At 59.4% G+C, this 21,060-nt stretch overlaps 3 protein-coding genes across 10 annotated transcripts; 2 read left to right on the top strand and 1 right to left on the bottom strand.

Annotated features, from left to right (window-relative positions):
* Positions 1-370: 370 nt before the first annotated feature.
* On the top strand, positions 371-2,337 carry CCR10 (C-C motif chemokine receptor 10). Its single transcript, XM_058675850.1, is given in 3 exon segments — positions 371-395; positions 1,171-2,127; positions 2,129-2,337. Coding segments are annotated over 3 exon segments (1,089 nt in total). The 5' UTR covers position 371; the 3' UTR covers positions 2,237-2,337.
* Positions 2,338-4,151: 1,814 nt separating this feature from the next.
* Positions 4,152-12,839, top strand: PLEKHH3 (pleckstrin homology, MyTH4 and FERM domain containing H3). Of its 8 annotated transcripts, none has more exons than XR_009246963.1 (13): positions 4,152-4,869; positions 6,684-6,739; positions 6,988-7,193; positions 7,286-7,474; positions 7,570-7,727; positions 7,885-8,005; positions 9,045-9,351; positions 9,840-10,047; positions 10,265-10,401; positions 10,748-10,880; positions 11,040-11,467; positions 11,761-11,952; positions 12,459-12,596. XR_009246963.1 is itself a non-coding variant. In XM_058676242.1 (13 exons), exons 1-13 carry the CDS (start codon positions 4,708-4,710, stop codon positions 12,630-12,632), a joined length of 2,487 nt encoding a protein of 828 aa, XP_058532225.1. In that variant the 5' UTR covers positions 4,152-4,707; the 3' UTR covers positions 12,633-12,839. The 8 variants fall into 8 exon arrangements, 6 of the variants coding, with proteins under 6 accessions (XP_058532225.1, XP_058532223.1, XP_004597411.2 ...); XR_009246964.1 differs by having other exon boundaries at positions 7,114-7,193; XM_058676242.1 differs by having other exon boundaries at positions 10,265-10,392; positions 11,040-11,492; positions 12,459-12,839.
* Positions 12,840-13,670: 831 nt separating this feature from the next.
* On the bottom strand, positions 13,671-18,282 carry TUBG2 (tubulin gamma 2). The gene is made up of 11 exons (XM_004597355.4): positions 17,998-18,282; positions 17,628-17,740; positions 17,242-17,409; positions 16,887-16,955; positions 16,494-16,573; positions 16,091-16,217; positions 15,231-15,317; positions 14,979-15,128; positions 14,416-14,568; positions 14,174-14,335; positions 13,671-14,053 (listed from the first exon to the last, which is right to left on the bottom strand). The coding sequence occupies exons 1-11, from the start codon at positions 18,044-18,046 to the stop codon at positions 13,856-13,858; spliced, it is 1,356 nt and encodes a 451-aa protein (XP_004597412.2). The 5' UTR covers positions 18,047-18,282; the 3' UTR covers positions 13,671-13,855.
* Between the last annotated feature and the right edge of the window lie 2,778 nt (positions 18,283-21,060).

The following is a 21,060-nucleotide window of genomic DNA, read 5'->3' on the forward strand; positions in this document are numbered from 1 at the left end:
AAACTGAGGAAAAAGGAGGCAGGAGGCAGAGGCCTGGAGTCGGGGAAGCACATGGTGAATTCAGCATTGTCACCTTACTCCACTCTGCAGGTGAAAAACCTGAGGCTCCCAGCTCATAGCCGGGTTCAAGCCCCCACCACTAACTGGCACAGCATTTTTTCTTTAACAACAAAGGGAAAAAATGCAGAGAAAAGAGGCCAACTTCTAGGGGAAGTTGAGCCCACAACCCAAATCCTCACCTCCCGCCTAGCCCCTCTCCCCGCAATCCTCACCTCCCGCCTAGCCCCTCTCCCCGCCCCTTCCTTCCTGTCCCACGAGTTATTTAACTTCTAGCCCCTGCGGCTACACCTCAGAAACCCTTGTAGCCAGAGATGGGGACGCAGCCCACAGAGCAGGTGGGAGTGGGGGCAGGGCGGGGGGAGAAGGGCTGTTCCGGGGAGCGGAAGGGGGGAGAGCTGGGCCTCCCCACCTGGCTGCAGGTCTTGGGTTGCCTGGAGTGACCTCTGTCTGCCGCCCTCCTGGATGGATGGGGCTGGTGGGGTGAGGCTGAGGTTGGAGAGCTGGGGCTGAGGGGGAAGGGTGGCTTGAACCATGCGGCCCCAGGTCCGCAAGGAATGTTAAGGCTGCCACCCACAACCTCCTCCAGGGAGGGCACGAGTGGCTGAGAGTGTATGCACAGGAGGATGGGGAAAGGAGTAGGGAAAGGGGACAGGAAGCCAGTCTAGACAAAGCTTCCAGCTCAGGGTCCAGATCTGCGGGCAAGGCTACATCTGTGCGTCTGTCCAAGAGAGGGCGCTGCCGAGGGACCCAGAGCCGCAGGCTGTATCAGTCCTGCAAGCCAGTGGCCGGTGGAAAACACAGGTGCTTCCCCTCTATCACCTTCCATATGTCACCAACCCTACAGCCAGCGTGGCCAGGACTTGCCAAGGGGACATCACTTACTGGGTAACTGAGGTTCAGAAAAGTTCAAGGTCACCCAGGGATCTGAAAGCAGCAGGAGTTGAAGGAAGTCCAGACCTATTTGCAGAGCAGCACCAAGGGTCCCTAGGTTTGTGTGTGCCCCGGGGCCTCTGTCACACCAGGCCAAGCGGGGCAGGCACACATGCAGGTAGAAGAGGAGGTGTGTTAAGAGTTTTCCTAACGCCCCTCCTCTTACTTTCGCCTCTCCAGGTTTCCTGGGGCCCCTATTCTGGAGAGGACGACGAAGCTTACTCTGCAGAACCGCTGCCAGAGATCTGCCACAAGGCGGATGTCCAGGCCTTCAGTCGGGCCTTTCAACCCAGCGTTTCGCTGACCGTGGCTGCGCTAGGTCTGGCTGGTAACGGCCTGGTCTTGGCTACCCACCTGGCTGCCCGACGCACTGCCCGCTCGCCCACCGCTGCCCACCTGCTGCAACTGGCCCTGGCCGACCTCCTTCTGGCCCTGACCCTGCCCTTCGCTGCTGTAGGGGTTCTTCAGGGCTGGAATCTTGGAAGCATTACCTGCCGCGCCATCTCCGGCCTGTACTCGGCCTCCTTCCACGCTGGCTTCCTCTTCTTAGCGTGTATCAGTGCGGATCGCTATGTGGCCATCGCACGGGCGCTTCCAGCCGGGCCCCGACCCGCCACTCCAGGCCGTGCGCACTTGATCTCCGTCCTCGTGTGGCTGCTGTCGCTGTTGCTGGCGCTGCCCGCGCTCCTCTTCAGCCAGGACGGGCAGCGTGAAGGCCTGCGGCGCTGCCGCCTCATCTTCCCCGAGGGCCTCGTGCAGACGGTGAAAGGAGCCAGCGCCGTGGCGCAGGTGGTGCTCGGCTTCGCGCTACCGCTGGCCGTCATGGCCGCTTGCTACGCGCTCCTGGGCCGCACGCTGCTGGCCGCCAGGGGGCCCGAGCGCCGGCGCGCGCTGCGCGTCGTGGTGGCCCTGGTTGCCGCCTTCGTGGTGCTGCAGCTGCCCTACAGTCTTGCCCTACTGCTGGATACAGCCGACCTCCTGGCAGCCCGTGAGCGGACCTGCCCTGCCAGCAAGCGCAAGGATCTAGCGCTGTTGGTGACGGGCGGCCTGGCCTTGGCCCGCTGCGGCCTCAATCCCGTGCTCTACGCCTTTTTGGGCCTGCGCTTCCGCCAGGACCTGCGGAGGCTACTTCGGGGTGGGGGGTTGCAGCCCCAGATCCCCAGGCCGCCGCCGCTGCCCGCGCCGACCCCGCCTTTCTTCCTGCTCGGCCCCCACGGAGACCCACAGTCTCTCCTGGGACCATTAAAGCTACGAATGCAAAGGAGGGGGCGGGGTAGGGGTGGGAGGGAAAGATCGGGGGAGGGGCACCTTAAGAAATGCTGGGACCCAAAGGGATGGCTGCTTCTGTGCCTTTGCCTCACATTAAAATTGATAGCATAGAAATGAGATGCAACCCATCAAGTGTTACTATTTTTGAGTCACTGACTTCGAAGCAATTTGCAGCGGAGTTCTAGCAGGTGGGTTTCGTCCTCCCTGCCCCCACCTGCTCCTAGCCGAGGGCTCTAGAGCCGGGTGAGGGTGAGAGGCTATGGGCTCCGACATGCTCCTGCCCCCCCACCCCCACCCCACCCCCCGCCACCTGGGGCGGCCTCCTTTGGAAACCTTGTGAGGAAGCGCTCGCCAGCGGCTCTAAGCCCTGTCCGATCATGGCCGTCATAGCAAGCAGCGAGCCCACCGGCTGCCCCAGGGCCGTGTGCGTGCGTCAGGTGTGGGCGTCGTGATGGGGCAGGAGATTCCTGTTTGGGGTGGGCGTTTGGATTAATTACCACTTTAAGATCGCTCCTGAAGTTCTGGGCTGCAGAGCAAAAAGTCATGCTTAAGCTTGAGTCAAGAGCCTTTTTTTTTCACCTGGGGAAAAAAAAAAGCAAGCAGAGAATTGCAATTTGCAAATTTCCCCAGGGCAGAGTACAGGCGTGGGGTGTGTGTGTGCGCGCGCGCGCGGGCGCCTCCACTTTCCCACAGGATTCAGTGGGAGGAAAGGGGCTGTGTGTTCACCGGGGAGACGACAGAAAAGAACTTCCCTCCCGGGATTCAGGCAGGGCAAGGAGCCTGTGATTGTGGCGTCTCCATCCCCGGAAAATCTCAGTACAAGCTCTCCTCTTTAGGGTCGCCTTGATCCCGGGTCTTTGTCTTACACCATGCCAACGGGCAGGATGGCGTTCACGTGCGACAAGTCTCGCGGTTTAACATCCGGCGAGCAAAGCTGTCCCCGCCACTTCAGCCTCGAGTCGAGGGGGCGAGAAGGGTGTGGCGTGGAGAGGAGGTCTCCAGGGAGGCGCTGGCCTCAAGTCCCCGCCCTGTCGCGCCCCGCCTGGTCCGAAGCTAGCCGTGCGGGCCACCAGAGTCTGCGGCGGCTGAGACGCAGAGCCACGGCCTCGAGGGACCGGGAGAAGGCGGCGAGCTCGCACCGCATCCTCTGGGGGCCGACCTGGCACCCTCCGCCCGGGACCTGGGGAATCGCCGCTGAGTCAGCAAGGCGCCCCCCCACACCCCGTCGCCCCGACTCCGCCCCGGGCGGCTAGCGCCTCCATTAACCCTGTCTTACCCAGAGGCGCAGGCTCTTAACCTCCACTCTAGTCCCAGGCCAAAAGAAACTCCCCAGAATTCCAAGCCACTCCCTACGTGTGCTCTGAGAGATGCGCGCTCCAAGTTCGATTTTATTTCCCGCCTAGATCCGCGCCTCCCTGGAGTCGCTGCCTCAGCCTCTTCCCCTCTCCCAGCACGTGGAACGCGAGGGGCAGAGCTGAGTCCCGCGCAGGTCTGGCCACCTTCTAGGTAGCTGAAGCTCTCCCCCTTTCCCAGAGACCCCACGGAGAGACGGGGGTGCGTGCCCTCCTGGTTCTCCCAAGCTCCTCGAAAGGGTTAATCCGCGGCCGGGCGAACCAGGAGTTAAAGCGAGGCGGGAGGGCGGGCTCCCGTGACGCCACTGGCACCCCGCGTCCGACCTCCGCGGCCGGGGCGTGGCCACCGTCGCCCCGCCCCTCCCTGCCGATTCCCCCCGCCCCTCTCCGCTGTCACCCAGCCAGGGGCACATGATGCAACCCGCCGCGGTTTCAGCCTTGTGATTGGCGGCCGCGCCCGGCGCCAGGCACCGGGATTGGGCAGAGGAGGCTGTGACGAAACCTGGACCCTGCCCTGTAAAAGAGGGGAGGAGAGAAAGCAGAGGGAACCGACGAAGAGGGAGGGGGTGCCCGGAGGAGGGGGCTGGGAGGCGGGGTCCCAGCCCTGCGCTCTCAGGCCCCCAGCGCGCCAGTCCCCGGGCTGCAGGGAGCGCAGCGCGCGCGGCCCGGGCCCCGGCCACCGGACGCCCTACCGGACACGACCCTCCCTGGAGCTTGGACAACTGCCCACCTCGGACACTGCACCGGACACTGCCCCCCACAGGGCTGGACACTACAACGGACACTACTTCCCAGCTCCGGACATTGCTCTGTCCTCTCCGCCTCCCCCCCACCCCACCGCCAGGCTCTGGGACGCCTTTCCCCCTCCCCCTCCGGGGGCCCAGACATTAAGTCCCCCCCTCCCCCTCAGGCTCTAGCCAGCGGCCCCTTGCACCCCAGCGGTGGACACCGCCTCCTCTCAGACCGCCTCTCAGCTCCCCCCTCCACTTTCTCCCGCCTCAAATACCCCCTCCACCGACTCAGGTCGAAGCCCCGCCAGTTTCTCCGACCCCCTGCTGCTCCGCCAGGGCTGTCGGAGCCCCCTCCCCCGGCCCGGATGCCTCTCCCCGGGGGATTGTGGTGGCTTCTCTGCTGCCGTCGAGGCTTCACTCTTCTGCACCGAGACTACGGAGACGGCGAGCTTAGCGGGGACGGGGACGACGAGGACGACGAAGAGACCTTTGAGCTGCGGACCCCGAGTCCAGCGGGTGGCGGGAGGGTAAGTCGGGGCGACGGGTGAGTGGGGGGTGGTGGTGGAGGGGGGATCTGGCGTCTGGCGTGGCTCTCTCTCACTACCAGCGGCCGTCACGCCTGATCCAGCTCCAGACTCCAGCTTTTGGCAAACTGGGGACGTGGAGGGAGATTCTTGCCTAGGGGCCAGCAGGGGGGGCAGTCCCTCCGCCCCCCTCCCCCCAGGAGCGGGAGTAGCAGCCTTGCTTGGGATGTGCCTGTGGGCCTCGTGCAGCACGCTGGGCGCTGTCCACCTGCTGGGGGCCCTGAGGCAGGGGAGGCGTCACGCGTGGCCCGACCTGGCCCTGCCTCTCCCTTCCCCTTCGGGCTTGCGTCCCATCCCGTCTCCTTCCGCCTCCGCCAGCGCCAAGGAATGCGGCGAGGCCGGCTAGGCGGCTCGAACGCCTGGGTCCTCTGGGCTCCCAGTTTGTGAATGTTGGGGCCAGATGCCGGAGCTCCCGCCACAGGGACCCGGGCTAGGGGGAGAAGGCGCTCTGGGACTGGGATCTGTGGCAGGGGCCCCACGGAAACGGAACGGGGGATCACGGCTCTTTGAAGACCCTTCGCCATTGCCCTGCCACGCAGGACAGAATGCTCAGCCTTCCCCGGTGAGGCTCTTGGGGAATCCCTGTAGGCATGTGGGCCACAGGCCCGGACTGCCTGGCTCGCTCAGCTCTGTTTGTGGGAGAAACTGAGGCATAGTCGGTGCGGGAACCCTCTCTACCCTGCCCCTCCCGTTGGGGCCCCTGCACACGGCGCACTGGGCCAGGTCAGGCTCCCATCCCCCGCCCCGGCTCAGGGGTCCCCAGCAGGCCTTGGTGGCTCAGTGCCCGGGTGGGGCGGGCTGCGCCGCTGCTGGGGCCCGAGCCAGCACCTGGCGAGGCAGAGGGCAGATAAATATAGAGGAGAGAAGGGTGGGGAGCAAGGGACTGGGGCTGGGGGAGTTTGGTCTAAAAGGGTGGTCAGTACCTACCCCCCCCCCCCGTGGTGCCTCTGAGAGCCCTGCTCCAGAAACTAAACGAACACCTTCTCAGGGAAGGAGCAAGACCCCAGCGTCCCCACACTTCCAGCCCGGGCATGGTTTGCTCTGTCAATCATGCCATTGCCTCCCTCGAGCTCCACTTCCAACCCCCCTCCCTGGAGCGTGGGGACAGGTGTCCCTGGCCTCCCTCCCCCAGGCCTTCCCTCTTGACTCCAGCAGTCCAGACGCCATGGGAAGATGGCATAGTTCTTGACTGGCTCTGCCATAGGTTGGGTCGCCAGCCTCTCTCGGACCCTGGTGGATGGGACTTAAGCTGGGTGAAAGAGACAGACACAATACCCAGCCACACCTGGTCTGCAGCTGTATGCTGCTTTTCAGCCAGGCCTCCCTTTCGCAAACTTCTGCAGAGGGGCAGGGTCTCTAGCCTGCTCACTCCTGAGTCTCAGAGTAGATAAAACGAAAACTAGGAGGTCCAGGCTCCTGCCAACTCTCTCCCTTTGGAAGGAAAGCCCAGAGCCAGGAGGGGACTTTGTTGCGAGCATGGTCCAGCTGCTACTACAACTCAGGTCTCCCAAATTTCACACAGCGCTCTTTCCACCCTGTTGCGCATCTGAGCGCGCCTCCGAAGTTAACAGACAAGGCATGCGCCTTGGCTTCTCTGCTCCAACTTCGGTGGAGCTCGACTGAGGGTCTGCCTCAGGCGCAACCGGCGGGCTGCCCCCTCGACTCCTCCCGAGTTCGGAGCCACGCACTCCCCGGGGCAGAAGCCAAGGACATCATCTAGGGAGAGCTCCCGTCCTGAGGACTTCTTTTCTCTCCAGGGTTCCCTGGACGTGACGCTGACTCAGCCAGGGAGAAGCGGGCAGGTCTCCGACAGGTGAGTTTCACCCTTATGTCCTCATAGTCCCTAAATCCCTGTCAGTCTCTAAGACCCCCAGCCGCGCTCTCCTCCTTCCCGGGATTGTGCAATAAGGGAGAGGCCCTAGCAGCCGGACGCTGTGGTTTGGCCGGGGGCCCGAGGGGGGGGCGGTCCGGCTGGGGGCCCGGGGAGGAAAGGAGTGAGGTGGGGGGGAGGGTCCCAGCTATTTCTAGTACCAGGTCAGAATGGCCCGGCCGTTCCCACAGCTTGGAGGAGGGGTGTCCAGCTTGGAAACGGGCACCCCTGGCCGTCTGGGGTGCCCTCCCAGAGGAGCCCCCTGGAGGCGGAGCGGAGGCTCTGCAGCCTCGGCCAACCCTCGCCCCCCACTCCAGGCTGCAGAGCTGGGAGGAGACGTGGAGCCTCATCCCCGAGAATGGGCTGCAAGAGGATGACCCGGATGTCGTAGTGAAAGGTGAATGCCCTCTGGGAAGCCCGCAATTCCAGCCTTGCAGACGGTCCCCAACTCTGTCCTGCTGACCCCCCTCTTCCCTTGCGACCCACCAGGTTGGCTGTACCGGGAGCCCCGCAGCGGAGCGCGGCCATGGCTGCCTCCGCGCCGGGCCTGGTTCGTGCTCACGCGGGACTCACTGGACCAGTTCAGTGGCAACGGGAAGGGGGCGCGGCACCTTGGGAGCCTGGTGCTGACCAGCCTGTGTTCCGTGAACGGCCCGGAGCGCAGGCCCAAGGAAACTGGTGAGACCTCGGGCAACCTCCCTAGCGCGGGAGGGGAGGGGAGGGTGCTCAGCCGGTCCTGACTGCCTTCTGCGGCCTCTTCTTTTCACCCCTAGGGCTGTGGACAGTGACAGTGTCTGGCAGGAAGCACAGTGTCCGCCTCTGCTCCCCTCGCCAGGCCGAGGCAGAGCGCTGGGGGACGGCGGTGCGGGAAGTGATCGCTTCCAAGGCACCAATGGAGACCCCAACGCAGCTCCTGCTCCGGGACATAGAGGTGAGACTGAGATCCTCGGGCAGGTGGAGGCTGGACCTGCAGCCACCGCCCACTACCTGGAGTGCCTCAGGCAGGTGGAGGATGGACTCACAGGCGCTGGCCATAGCCTGGAATGCCCTGGTCTACCTGTTTGACCCTCCCCCACTCCCACTTCCAGGAGAATTGTGGAGACCCTGAGGCTGTGGCACTCATCTACCAGCAGAACCCCATCCTGAGACACACCAGTGGGGCCCTCTATGCCCCCCTCCTGCCGCTGCCCTATGGAGTGAGTTCCCCAGGTGAGTGGCCCTGTGGTGCAGGTGCCCTGGATGGGATGAAGTGCAGAGGACTGGGAATGCTGCAGCTGGCAGGGGCCTTCCCAGCACCTCACTTTGCAAAGGGCAAAGGTGATATAGGAGTTGGCCAGGGCAGAGGGGAGGGAAGGGTCATAGAAATTGGGGTCCCCTTCCCCATGGGCTTTATTCTGATCACTGACCAGCTGAGCCTCCCAGAGTTTTTATACTTTCTCGTCTATTAAAGGATAACACACACATACATCTATTTAAGAGAGAAAAAGTGTTTCCATCTGCTAGTTCACTCCAAAAATGCCTTCCCCAAAAATCTGAGGTTTGGCCAGATCAAACTTGAGAACCAGCAACCTAGGAATGCAGCCTGGGGCTCCCACAGGGCTGGCAGGTTCCCAAGGACTTGAGCCACTGTTTATTGCCTCCCCGGGGTTTGCATTACCAGGAGCTGGAGCTGAGTGTCCCACCCAGGCCCTGGGAGTGAGAGGCAATCCCAACCAACAGCTTCCCTGCTAGACCACCTCTATTCTAGTTGTCATTCTACTCATAAGATTGTGTTATATCACCTCTTTCACGGACGGGAAAAACACCACCTGGGGAGAATGTGTTGGTCTCATGCAACTCTACTCCCCTCCCCCAATAGGGTGTAGTGATTGGCCCAGGTCCTAATGCTAGAGGGTTAAGATGGGAGGGGAGGGAGGAAGAATCCTGGTTTTCTCACTTCCAGTCCACTTTCTGGCCCATAGTGCTGGCGGTCAGTACCCAGTGACTGAATCTGGGGTTTGAGCCTGACTCCTGCGCACTGTGCATGTACCTTACTAATTCTAAGTTCGGGCTTAGCAGGACTGGGCGAGGGCAGTGCTGGGAGGCAGGTGCGAGACTCGGGACCACTGCTTTCCCTTCACTCTTCCTATGCTTGTGCCTTCTTCCGCATCCCCCTCTCACCTGACCTTCCCCTGGTTGCTACCTTCCTCCCAGGGCACAGCTCTGTGTCCCCTCTCCAAACCGTCCCTCCACCCCCACCCTCCCACAGGTCCTGGCTATGCACCCTTGCGCGAGGAGGCAGTGCGGCTGTTCCTGGCATTGCAGGCGCTGGAAGGGGCGCGGCGCCCCGGGCCCCTGATGCAGGGTGTGCTCCAAACCTGCCGGGACCTGCCTGCGCTCCAGGACGAACTCTTCCTGCAGCTGGCTAAGCAGACCTCAGGCCCCAAGGGGCCTCCGGGGCTCCCCGCCACCGAAGACCCCGCAACCCTGCGGTACTGGCAGCTCCTTACCTGCATGAGTTGCACCTTCCAACCAGGGTGTGCCGTGCGGGATCACCTCCTGGGACATCTGCAGAGGTGAGAGGGGAGGGACCAGGGTTAAGGCCAAAGTGAGAGAGCTGCAGGGCTGGGAGAGGTTTGCAAAAGGTTTTTATGGAAGTGACGGGACTTGCCCAGAGTCAGAGCTGCTGCTAAGTTACATTATACAGTGCCCTTGTGGGAATTGTCAAGATCACATCTCAGTTGGGGTCATACAAAAGGCTGCCCCTTGCTTTGGTCTGAGAAATGATTTTGGAGGGCTGCTTCTCCTCGCGCTGAGGAAGGCTTTAAGGCTGGTTTCCAGACTGCAGCGGGATCACCCAGTCTTGTGGGAGTGGGTGGGAGCAGTTAGGAGCTCGCTGCCAAGGGCCCTAGAATGGAAGAGTCGGGCACCAACTTCAAGGAAGTGGAGTTGGAGGGGAGAACCCGAGGAGACCAAGTGAGCTCCAAGGGCCGGCAGGCTGAGGCGCTGGGAGAGCCTCGGCGAGCTTGGAGCTCGACCTCAGCAATCCTGCCTCCTCACCCAGGACGGAGCAGGCGCTGCCGGACTCGGAACTTGCAGAATACGCGCGTTTCATCCGGAAGGCGCTGAGCCGGACTCGCGGCCGCGAATTAGTGCCGTCGTTGGCGGAGATCTCCGCGCTGAGCCACCGGCAGGAGCTACTGTGCACGGTGCACTGTCCGGAGGCTGGTGCTTGCCTGGTGACCATCGACTCCCATACCACGGTGGGCGAGGTGAGGTCCCAGAGAGGCCCTCGCACCTCTAGCCCATCCTGGCTTCTTCCGCCCGCTTTTGCCCCAACCCTAAGCGTCATTAGTTTGGCAAGGGAGGAACTCCGCGCCCTCTCTCTAGTTGGACCAGAATCCTGGTTTTTCTCCTGGGCTGCGGGGCCGGAGGAGAGGGGAGGTGGGGGAGGGTCTGACTTTTCCCACCCCCTGACTTCCTTTCTAGGTGGCGGAAGAGCTGGTAGGGCGACTGGGCTTAGATCGGAGTAAGAACTCAGTTGCGCTGTATGAGCAGCGAGGAGCCCAGGAGCGAGCCCTGGCCGGAGGGACCCTTGTGGCTGACCTGCTCACCAGGTTTGAGAAGTAAATGTCCAATCCCAGCCCTGCGGTCTACTCGTCCCTCTACTGTTCCGTCCAGGTCACTCCCTAAGCAAACGGTGGAACGCTGGCCACGTGGGTGCCACACGCCATCCGCTGAGATATGCGGGCGCGATTAGCCCGGCGATTAGCTGGCGATTAGCCGGCGATTACCCGACGGGACCCTGCCCGCGGGCAGGTCTCACCCGCTCTCACTTCCGGGCTCTTCGGCCCGCCAGGCTCCGCCCGGGCGCACGGGTCCCGCCCCCTACGGCTCCCCAGCCCTGCCCGGCGGTCCTCTTCCCGGAGGGTCCGGTGGCTCCAGTGCCTCGCGCTTTTTCCCCTCCTGCAGTCTGGCCGTGGAGGACCCCGAGCTAGAGGACTGGTCGGACTCGGGGTGTAGATTGTGTCTACGTCTACTTGGACCGATGGACACGGAGGAGCTGCCCCCGGACAATCAAGAACTGCCTTTCGTCTTTGAGCAGGTAGGACGCTCGCGAACTCATCCGAGCCCGAGTGCGAGCCCGGGCCGAGCCCGAGCCACCTTCTTCCTGGGCCATCTTGCTTACCCGGTGCTCTCTGCCACGTGCTGCCGCCCCCGGCCCCCTGATGCCAGGTGACTTTCTCCCCCTCGTCACCTCCAGGGTCACGCTCTGTTACTGCATGGCCGGCCGCCCCCACCTGATGACACCCTGCGCGCCCTGACGACGCTGCGCCTGCAGAGCCTGCGCCGGGAGTTGCCGCGGGTGTCCCTGCCGCGCCTGGACTGCCTATTATCGCCTCTCGGAGACCCACTTTGCCCGATCCCCAGGCCACCGTCCTCCGCCGCCCTGCTGGCCGGGGCCCTGTGGAACCCTGGCCTGGCCAAGAGGCGGGCAGAGCGGGCCCGGCGCGGCGCGGCGGGCCGTCCGGCAAGAATCACGACCGCTGAAGAAGGAGATGGCGGCGCCAGCTCAGGCACAGCAGCTGCGGTGCTGGGCAGCTGGAAGCGGCTCCGAGGCATGGGCCGAGCGGAGGCCATGGCTGCCTACCTGGCTCTGGCGGCGCAGTGTCCGGGGTTTGGCGCTGCTCGGTATGACGTTCTGGAGCTGAGCACGGTGAGGGGAGAAGGGAGAAGGGGTCTGGTGGTCGAGCCGAGCACCTCTGCCCCAGAGCCGCGAGCGCCTGCTGGGCTGCCCATCTCAAAACCCCTGGCGTCACCGGCCTACCTTCCCTATTCCCCATCCTACCTCCTGCATGACTGTGTCTCCCTGGAGCCATAGCCCCCTTGGCACTTGGCCTTGTGAATCCTAGAGGGATGGGGAAGGCCTTTTGTGTGCTCCATCTCCCAGAACCAAAGATGGTGCCTTGCTTGTCTATCTTTAGGAACCTGGTGGAAGTGTTCCACAGAAGCTATGCCTGGGCCTGGGAGCCAAGGCCATGTCCCTCTCCCGGCCAGGTGAGACAGAACCCATCCACTGTGTCAGCTATGGCCATGTTGCCGCCTGCCAGCTAATGGGCCCTCACACCCTGTCCTTAAGGGTGGGAGAGAACCAGCTCATCCTGCAGAGCCCCCAGGTGAGTGGGCAGAGGGTTGTGGAAGGAGGGAAAGGAAGGGATGTCAGGAGACAGAGCCGCCAGCGTGGCCCAGGTGCAGTACTAAGATGTTAGCAGTCAAGGCCGGATACCAGAAGGGAGGAGAAACTTGGGCCTGGACCTGAACAAAGTACTCTCAAGCCGGCTCCATTGAAGATAATGGTAAATGCTACGAAACGAAGAGCCATGGACTGCAGGAACTCTGGCATTAGGGTAGCCAGGGAGAACTCCTCAAACAGGGTGGCATTTCAGCTGGCCTTAGGGAAATCTGGGGAACAGCAGCCAGAGTAGAGGGAGCTACAGGAGAGTAATTCGGTGTGTTAGAGGGGGTAGAAAAACACAAGGGGGCATGCAGCAAGCATGAGGAGAAGTGGTGATGTGGAGGGAAAGGTTGCAGGGCCCAAGTATAGGTAGGGCCCCAGAGCCTGGGTGGAGGAGAGAGAGAAGCCTGCCGCCCCTGTTGCACACTGCCCTCTGCCCTCTCCTAGGTGGAAGAGATCATGCAGCTAGTGAATGCCTACTTGGCCAGCCCCTCCCCCGAGAGGCCCCGCAGCCCTTCTCCTCCATGCCAAGACCTGCCAGCCGCCTCCCCTCCCAGCCAGCACTCGGGCCTGGATGAGCCCCAGGGACAGGCTGGCTGCTTGGGGCAGCTGCAGCACTGAGCCTGCCAAGAGGTCGTGACTTCCCTCCTGCCTCCAGCCTGGGCCAGGACTGTTCTGAGATTTGAGGGAACCATGGTCTCTTTTGGCCCTGCAGGGACGGGGTACATCACACACCCAAAAGCTGCTATGGGTGTGGACAATTTTCTAGTTTGTTTCTTAATTTATTTGTAGAAGAGAAGCCAAAAAAAAAAACCTTATTTACACAAAGCCTTCCTGTGGGAGCGTCATTGTTGCCGGTGGGTTGTGTTGGAGCCCCAGGAGCTCAGAGCTCCGCCCCTGGGGACGCCCACACTCTGCACTTTTACCAGGCACTGAGGAGCCTGGACACTACACAGCCCCACCCTCCTTGACCTCCTGGATTTAACCTCCTGCTGACCAGTGTGTTGCCATGGCAGGGTGGGTGGGGCCAGCAAGAAGGCAGTATTGGAAGCTGGCAATTACTCACCCTGTGCCACTGAGTGGTGAGGGGTGGCCTCCCAGCATCCCTGAGGCTGGAGGGCACTGAGTCATCAGGACTGGCACTGCCCAGTTCTTCCCCTGGCCTCCCGCTTCGGCCCCCCTGCTGGGGTCTGCAGGATAAAGACCCAACAACTTCTCTGGCTTGGAAAAGCAATTTGGGATGGGCTCAGCTTGACTCTTAAGTCCTGTTCCTGCTTTTCAGGTTGAGTTCCTAGGAATCCAGAGGCCTTGAGCACTACAAATCCAGAATCCTGGCTTTGCTGGCTTGCTCAGAATGCAGTGGGCCCCACGTCCTCTGTCTTGAGGGCAAGAGGTCGGGGCAGTCTCAATCAACCCCTGGGTAAGAGCTTGGGTACTAAACACAGAGCCGACCTCTCTAATCCTCTGTGACTGAGAGTGAGGGCTGCACTAACGCAGGTCCGTCGTTCATGGTGAGAGACCCCAGTGGAAATGGGACATTAACTAGACTAAGCAGCAAGAGGCCAGAGCAGGCAGGGGCCACCTTCCGACCCTGTGCCTGGAAACCAGAGATCCCGTCACCCTCCACCCCCAGTTCAGCACAAGTCCTGACCGCTCACAGACACGCTTTATTACTTTATTAGAGCTGAACAAGCATATCAAGGGTCAGGGCAGAGCAGGGAGGAGGTAGGGCCAGCTCTTGGGCTGGAGATGAATCTAGAAAGGGTAAACTTGAAGTGAGGTTGGGCTGGAGGGACCAGGCGTGGAGGCCACTTCTCATCCAGGAAGAGCAGCGGGAAGGGAAGTCACTGCTCTTGGGTGCCCCAGGAGATGTAATCCGGCCGGGTGGCTGCGTGGTACTCATCGATGAGCTCCTGGACGACCTCCCTGGACCTGTCCATCTCGTCAAAGTTGTCCTTGAAGATGTCCTCCTTGCGGAATTGTTCCAGGAAGGCTCCCCGCTTCCACAGTTTGTCATACTGCTGGCAGGAGCTTTCAAAGAGCTGAAGGAAGCAGGAATCTTCAGAAGATCCCATTGTAGGGTGGGAGATTAAGGAACTGGGGGTTGAGAATGCACAGGGCCCTGGCAGAGGGACAGAGCAGCCAAAGAGCAGCGGACTCACTGAGGAGATGCTGGTGTGGTTGGCCATCATGAGCCCGCTGACCCGGTGGGCTGAGGGCAGGTAGGGAGACTTCCTCGACAGGGCCACCTGGATGCTGGCCGGGCCCCAGGGGATGAAGTTGGCTAGTTTGCGCTCCCGGATCCTCTGCAGGCTCTTGTGCACCTGGCGGGCACAGGGAGGGTGAGGGCAGTCTGTTTCCTGGGGCCCTGTGGGTTCAGGGCTCGAGGGCAGGGCCTCCCTACCTGGGTGGGGTCCACCTCCCCCTGGATGATGTTGAGGATGGCGATGTAGCAGTGGTTAGTCTGGCGGTCCCGGCCTGTGGACACCATCACGTTCTTGGGCTGCAGCAGCCTCCGCATGACGTCCAGGACTGTGGTCTTCCTCACGCTGGCCACCTGAGGCATGGGACAGTGGGTCACAGGGGCCCGCAGGCAGGGCACCATTTGGGGACACAAAGGAGGCAACATGTGTGTCCTGCAGACTCAGAGCAGATGCTGTCTGCCGTGGGAGGGGCATTTCCGTGGCTCTCAGCCCAGCAACTCCCAGGGTCCCTCTGTGCTATCACAGTAGCTGACCACACGCCCTCTGTGCCACAGCAGCTGACCCCATGTCCCTCTGTGCCACCACAGCAGCTGACCCCATGGCCCCCTAGGCCCACAGGATCACAGAGCAAAGGGAAGATGGAGACATGGCAGTGAGGCCTTCACTTGCTCTGTGCCAGTCCCTGAGCATGAGGGGCACTGCCACGGGAGGAGAGAAAGGCTGGTTCAGGGCTCGGCCCAGGGACCCTGACAGCTGCTCTTACTGACTGGTCCGTGGTGAGGGGGGTGTAGCCGGTCATGAGGAAGTGGAGTCGGGGTGTGGGGATGAGCGAGGCGATGAGGCCGATGAGGTCGTTGTTCATGTAGCCGGGGTAGCGCAGGGTGGTGGTGCTGGCTGACATGATGGTGGACACCTGGGGACGGGAAGCTGCGTCATGGGCCTGACCTGGGCAGGACCTCCCTTCCCCAGAAGGCCTCCAGCAAGAGGTTTTCCGGTGTGATGGAGTAGGGCTCACCAGCTGGTTGATCTGGGAGAAGGACGGGTTCTGGATGTGCAGGCGGTCAGTGGCTATCCGGTTCAGGGCTGTGTTGTCCAGCACCACCTGGAGAGACAGAAAGGGTGAGGATAAAAATAAAAAATTTGGTCAGCACTTGCTATGCTCTAAAACTGATCAGTAGCTTTGTTAATTTTAAAGGAAACGGTTCTTTGGAGACAGTATGAGTTACTTTGGGCAGTGCAGAGCTATAAACACATCTGTGAGTGTCTCCACAGGCTACATACTTAGGCTGGACTGCCCACAGAGAGGCACGTGGCCACGGCCTTCATCGGAGTTCACCAGTCTCTAGTTTGGTAGAGGGAGGCTAGCACAAAGAATAAAACAAAGGAAAGATGCTTGTAATCTGAAATATGGTGAAGGGCGCTGTGCTTGACTGAGCAGCCAACAGAGATTCTGCTAAGAAAGTGACATCTGAGCTGAGAATTCAAGCCGAAGTGGGCAAATCGGTGTAGGTCCTGGGGGTGGGGGGGAAGACTCCTTTTATTGGGGAACCTGTCACCTAAAAGTGTAAGCAACTAGGAGGCTGGGGCCTGATTTCTGAGTCGACCCCCCTTGCACAGTGCAGTGTCCAGAGCAGGACTGTGTGGGTGAGGCAAGGCAGCACACTGCAGCCCCAGAGCAGGACTGTGTGCGTGAGGCAAGGCAGCACACTGCAGCCCCAGAGCAGGACTGTGTGCGTGAGGCAAGGCGGCACACTGCAGCCCCAGAGCAGGACTGTGTGCGTGAGGCAAGGCGGCACACTGCAGCCCCAGAGCAGGACTGTGTGCGTGAGGCAAGGCAGCACACTGCAGCCCCTGACCCTCTCTGTCTTTACTCACCACGCAGTCTGCGTTCTGGGTCAGCCTCTTGAGTGTGAGGAGCGAGTTGTAGGGCTGGACCACCACGTCGCTCATCTCATCCTGGTTGGGAAACACCGAGTATGTCTGCACCAGTTTCTTGGGGTACCTGAAGTTGATGAAGAAGGGAAGAGGAGGGAAGCGCATTCAACTGTGCATATCTGTCTTCCCTGGGGACAGTGGACACCATTTCTTTCCATCGAGCTCTTGCACAGCAGGGTCACAGAATTCAGTGTTCAGAATTGCAGAAGCTGCAAGCACCTGGGTGGGTTTGTCCCTGTTACTCAAAAACAAGTATGTAGGGGGCAGACCTTCTTTGGGGACAAAAGGACAGCCATCAGCCATGGGACCAGGGCTCATGGCTTCCTCTCCAACAGAGGCTTACCTGTCATTCAGCCGCTCCAGCAAGTAGGAGCCCATGCCAGAACCTGTACCTCCGGCGATGGAGTGACACAGCACGAATCCCTAAGTAGAGTGAAGGACAGTGTCCAGAGATCTGGAGGAGAGCTTCAGGCTTATCTCACCCACCCCCTTACAGCACACTCATGTTGCAAGGCTTCCTCCAGGTCCTCCCAGTTAGATGCCCCTGGGGAAGACTCAGAAGCTGAGCTCATGCTGAAGGATTCAGATCTAAAAAGCTGAAGCCCTCTGGGTGCTGAGAACCAGGACTGCACCTTATCTACAGCAATATCCCAAGTCAGAGACTCAGTCAACAGGCAAGGACACCTCGGCATTCTTAGCCCCTCCCCACCGCATCCCAGGCGAGCAGGGACCTCACCTCCAGACTGTCGCTCCCGTCTGCCTCTCGGTCTATGATGTCAAAGATGTCCTCATGGATCTTCTCCCCCTGGATGGGGCCATGGGAAAGATGGTCAGAGTGGAGATTCTTGGCAACAAGGGAATACCATGCCGACCTCTCCCCCAAAAGCAGAGCCTCAGCCACAGCCCTCAATGCAGAAAAGATACTTTGTGGATGATTTACACAAAAATCTGACAAAACCTCTCTCCAGCTGTCCCTTGATGAATGCATCACTTTATCTCTTAGGTTCAATCCGGTCTGTGCCAATTTCCAGGTTGCTCAAGTGTGCCTTGCTCTGGGAGGGGGGCTTGAGGGAAGGCAAGGAGTTTGACACCTGGGAGAATCCCCTGGCCCAGTTGTTGCCAGCTCCGCCTCCGTGCTCAGCCAGGTAGATGTTTTCTGGGTTGTAGAGCTTGGCGTAGGGAGAGTTGAGGATGGAGTGGATCACCCGGGGCTCCAGGTCCAGCAGCACAGCTCGTGGGATGTAGTGCTCATCGTCTGCCTGCGAGCAGGGGTCCAAGGAGGGGCCCTGTCAGCCAGCGCCCGCCTGGTCCTCAGGCCCCCCAACCCTGGCTCATGCCCGCCCTCATGGCTCAAGCTTGCGGGGGGGGGGGGAGGTGGAGCGGAATGGGCTGTGCCCAGTGTGGTTTCCAGTACCCTTCTGGATCACTGGGGGATGGGGTAGGGAGATTAGTGTGCTGGCTGAATAGCGGGGGGCACCTGGTAGAAAAAGACATCCTTGCGGTCCGTGCCCTCGGTGGCAAACTCCTCCACGATGCCCTCTGGGCTGATACCATGCTCGGCACACAGTTGTTTCCAGAACTCGAACCCAACTGGGAAGGAATGGGGAGAGGGGAAGAGGCCTGGGTCTGCGAGGGCCGTAAGGCCTGAGAATCCCAATGTTAGAGTTCTGAGGCTGCCACAACCTGAGGGCAGCGGATGTCAGGACGCTGGGCCTGGGAGCTGGCACTGCACGGGCTGGAGGCGCAGCTCTCAGCCTGGGTCGTCCGGCGCAGTTGCGACAGGGGCCTCACGACAGGGAGAGGGGGACTGGTGGGTGCCAAGGGGGCAGGAGGACAGACTTGCTCACTCTGGTTGCCGCATTGGCCCAGCTGCAGGGTGATGATCTCCCGGGGCATCGCGGTCCAGACGCGGGCGGGCGCGCTGGCCCCAGCCCGGCGAGAGTCACGGCTGAGACGAAAGCCTGGCAGCCGAGCGCGCAGGACGTGGGCAGCGCGCGCTCTTTGGCTTTTGACGCGAGGCCTCGGTCTGCGCGTGTGCAGTGCGGCCCTCTCCTCCACCAGCCAGCCCCGGAGCCCATCCTGGGCATCATTTTCTCCCGTAGCAGGAGCAGCTGGAATTCAGCACAGGCGCAGAGCGAGGCCACGCCCCCGGCTGCCACCGCTTCGCGCCTGCGCCGTGAGGCTGGCTGGGGCCCGCAGGGTCGCGACCGGAGCTGGTGGAGGAGGGGAGAGGAGGGCGGCCGGGTGGACCGGGCGGTGCGGGTGGAGGTCCCGATTCCCTGGGGACTCTGTCGGCTCTGCTGGGACCGGGGTTTGGATCCGAGCCAACTTTCTTCGTTTACATTTCTGGAACATATCCGTACACAGCATAAAACTGATTTGAGTCATCTAAGTAGACGGTCCTAAGACCATTAAGCACATCTTTCTTGCTCCATAACCATTACCACGGTCCATTTTCAGGAATTCTTCATCTTTCCAAAATGAAACTCTATCCATGAAACCAGCAGTTTCCCACCCCGTCTTCCTCTTAGACTAGAGAAGTCACTCTTCTTTCTGAGTCCCTGAATTTTGTGTATGCCAGTGTTCGGATTCCTCCATTTTGTAGCGTGTGTCAGAACTTCCTTCCATGAATAGTCCATGGAACTGATACACCCCATTTGTTTATGCACTCAAGCCTTGATGAACATTTGGGTGGCTTCTGTCTTTTGGCTATGGTGAGCATTGTTCCTTTGAATACATCTGTTTCACTCCTGCCTTCATTCTGCGGGCTATATACACCTGGAAGTAGAATTGCCGATAATTGTTTCCTAGAGGAACTGCCAATATTCTTCCCCACAAGTGGCTGCACAGTTACACTCCCACTGACAATGCTGAAAAATTCCTGTTGTATCCCCACTAACTACTTTCTAGTTTTTGATAGTAGCTATCTTCCTAGGTGTGAGGTAGCATCTCATTGTGCTGCCTATCTTACTTTAAATTACATGAAAATATTTGTAGACAACATGATTTTATGTTTTTGTTAGGAAATTTACATAACTGACACCGACATATAATATTAAATTTTTTTAACTTTCTTTAGGACTGTTTGTGATTTTGCCATCTCAATATGTGATCTGCATTCCTTTAAACTGCCATATACTATTTCATTAGACAAATAAAACCAGTCTATTCTACTTCCAAATAAGTGTAGGTGGGTTGTTCCTGATTAGAGGTGGGAGAAGATCAATTAATGATAATAGAGTAGGTAGGAGAAGAGGTTTGGTGTCCTTTTGCCCAATAAGTTGACCACGGATAACAATGCAATCTTGTATGATTTCTTAAAAAGCCAGAAGCATAAGGCATGTATGGGCATAGCCGCAGAAGCTGGCACTGGAGACTAATTCTGTCAAGTCAAATCACAGAACCACCTAAAGAGTGCATAAACCGGGACAGAGAGACCTGGGAGGGAAAATGTGGGTTCCCCCTTCTTGGGTCACTATTCCCGTGGGAGGGCATGAAAACTAGGACGGGGGCTGGGATGGTTAGATAGAGAGGCACTCAACAACACCCGTGAGGGCTGGATGGTTGAGTTGGTTAGATAGAACTAAGCTTTAATACCCATTGACAAGTGCCAGAGCCAAATGGGATGGGGGACAGACTGGTCTTCTGCTACACATACTGGCAAACCAGGGTAGGGGGCGGGCCTGGTGGGGGTTATTGTGGGTTGCCCCAACTAGGCTGCAGCTCCCACTGGGTTGTGTGAGGGCCGAGTACGTGCTGGGCAGAACCAGACTGGACTGCAACACCCATTGGTTCCAGTGCTACTCGGGACTGAAAACAGAACCAACCCAGCAATTGCAACCACCAGCTGATCGGGGTGATGGACTGTGCTGGGCCCTGTGCTTGCTAGAACATACAAGAAACTAATCTGGGAATACCTCAAAGTTTCTTTGGAGATCTCCCCAATCGAACTGCTGGACTCAGAACTCTAACCAAGAAAAGACAGAAGACAGAGCATATCAATCATTCATCTCAGCTATATGTTGGCAGCGAAATATGGGGCAAACGGAGACTTTACGATGGACCATATCAATCAGTGGACGACCTCATCGAGCGAAACTGGCAGCGATTCATAACTGGAGAACTATTAACACCACCTGAGCACATATCTCAGAGCATGCCCCACATCCGGGACTCGGGGTGGGCGGGAAACCGGGTGGGGCTTCTCCCTCAATATCCCCCTTTACCTCAGATACATGATGGAAACAATATGGACATGGTAGTATTACCCACTTCCCTATCCCCCTGAACCTTTTTTTTTCTTTTTCTTTAACTGTAATTAACTATGTAAAGATTGTCAACAACAACACAATAAAATAGATTAAAAAAAAAAGCCAGAAGCATAGAGATGATCATGTTTGAGGAGATAGATTTGTTTACTGTGGTGGTTTGAACCATAAACTATGTATGTTTGGAGACATTACATTGTATTCCATAATTAGCTACATTCTTATACATTGTTACAAAGAAGAGAAAGGTGGTTCTGGCTGGCATGTCCGGTTGCAATCATGAGTGAAGTTGCTTTGCTTTGCTTTTGTTATTGACCTTCTGGGAATTCTTCCTCTGTTTATATCCTTCACCTACTTGTCTTAGACAATGACTGTCTGTAAATTCGTTCTGTATGGCTGCAAATATCATCTGAGCCTATGTGGCTGGGTTTTTGTTTTGTTTTAAGATTTATTCATTTAATCGAGTAAGTCACAAAGGGAGAGACACGCAGAGAAGTCCATTCACTGGTTCATTTGCCAAATGGCTGCAATAATCCTAGGTGTCCCCAGAAACTCCATTGTGTCTCCCACGTGCATGCAGGGGTCCAAGCCCTCGAGTTACAGCCTTACCAGGCGCTTTAGCAGGCAGCTGGACGGGAAGTA

The sequence above is a fragment of the Ochotona princeps genome, chromosome 17, assembly GCF_030435755.1.
Source record: "Ochotona princeps isolate mOchPri1 chromosome 17, mOchPri1.hap1, whole genome shotgun sequence".
NCBI lineage: Eukaryota > Metazoa > Chordata > Mammalia > Lagomorpha > Ochotonidae > Ochotona > Ochotona princeps.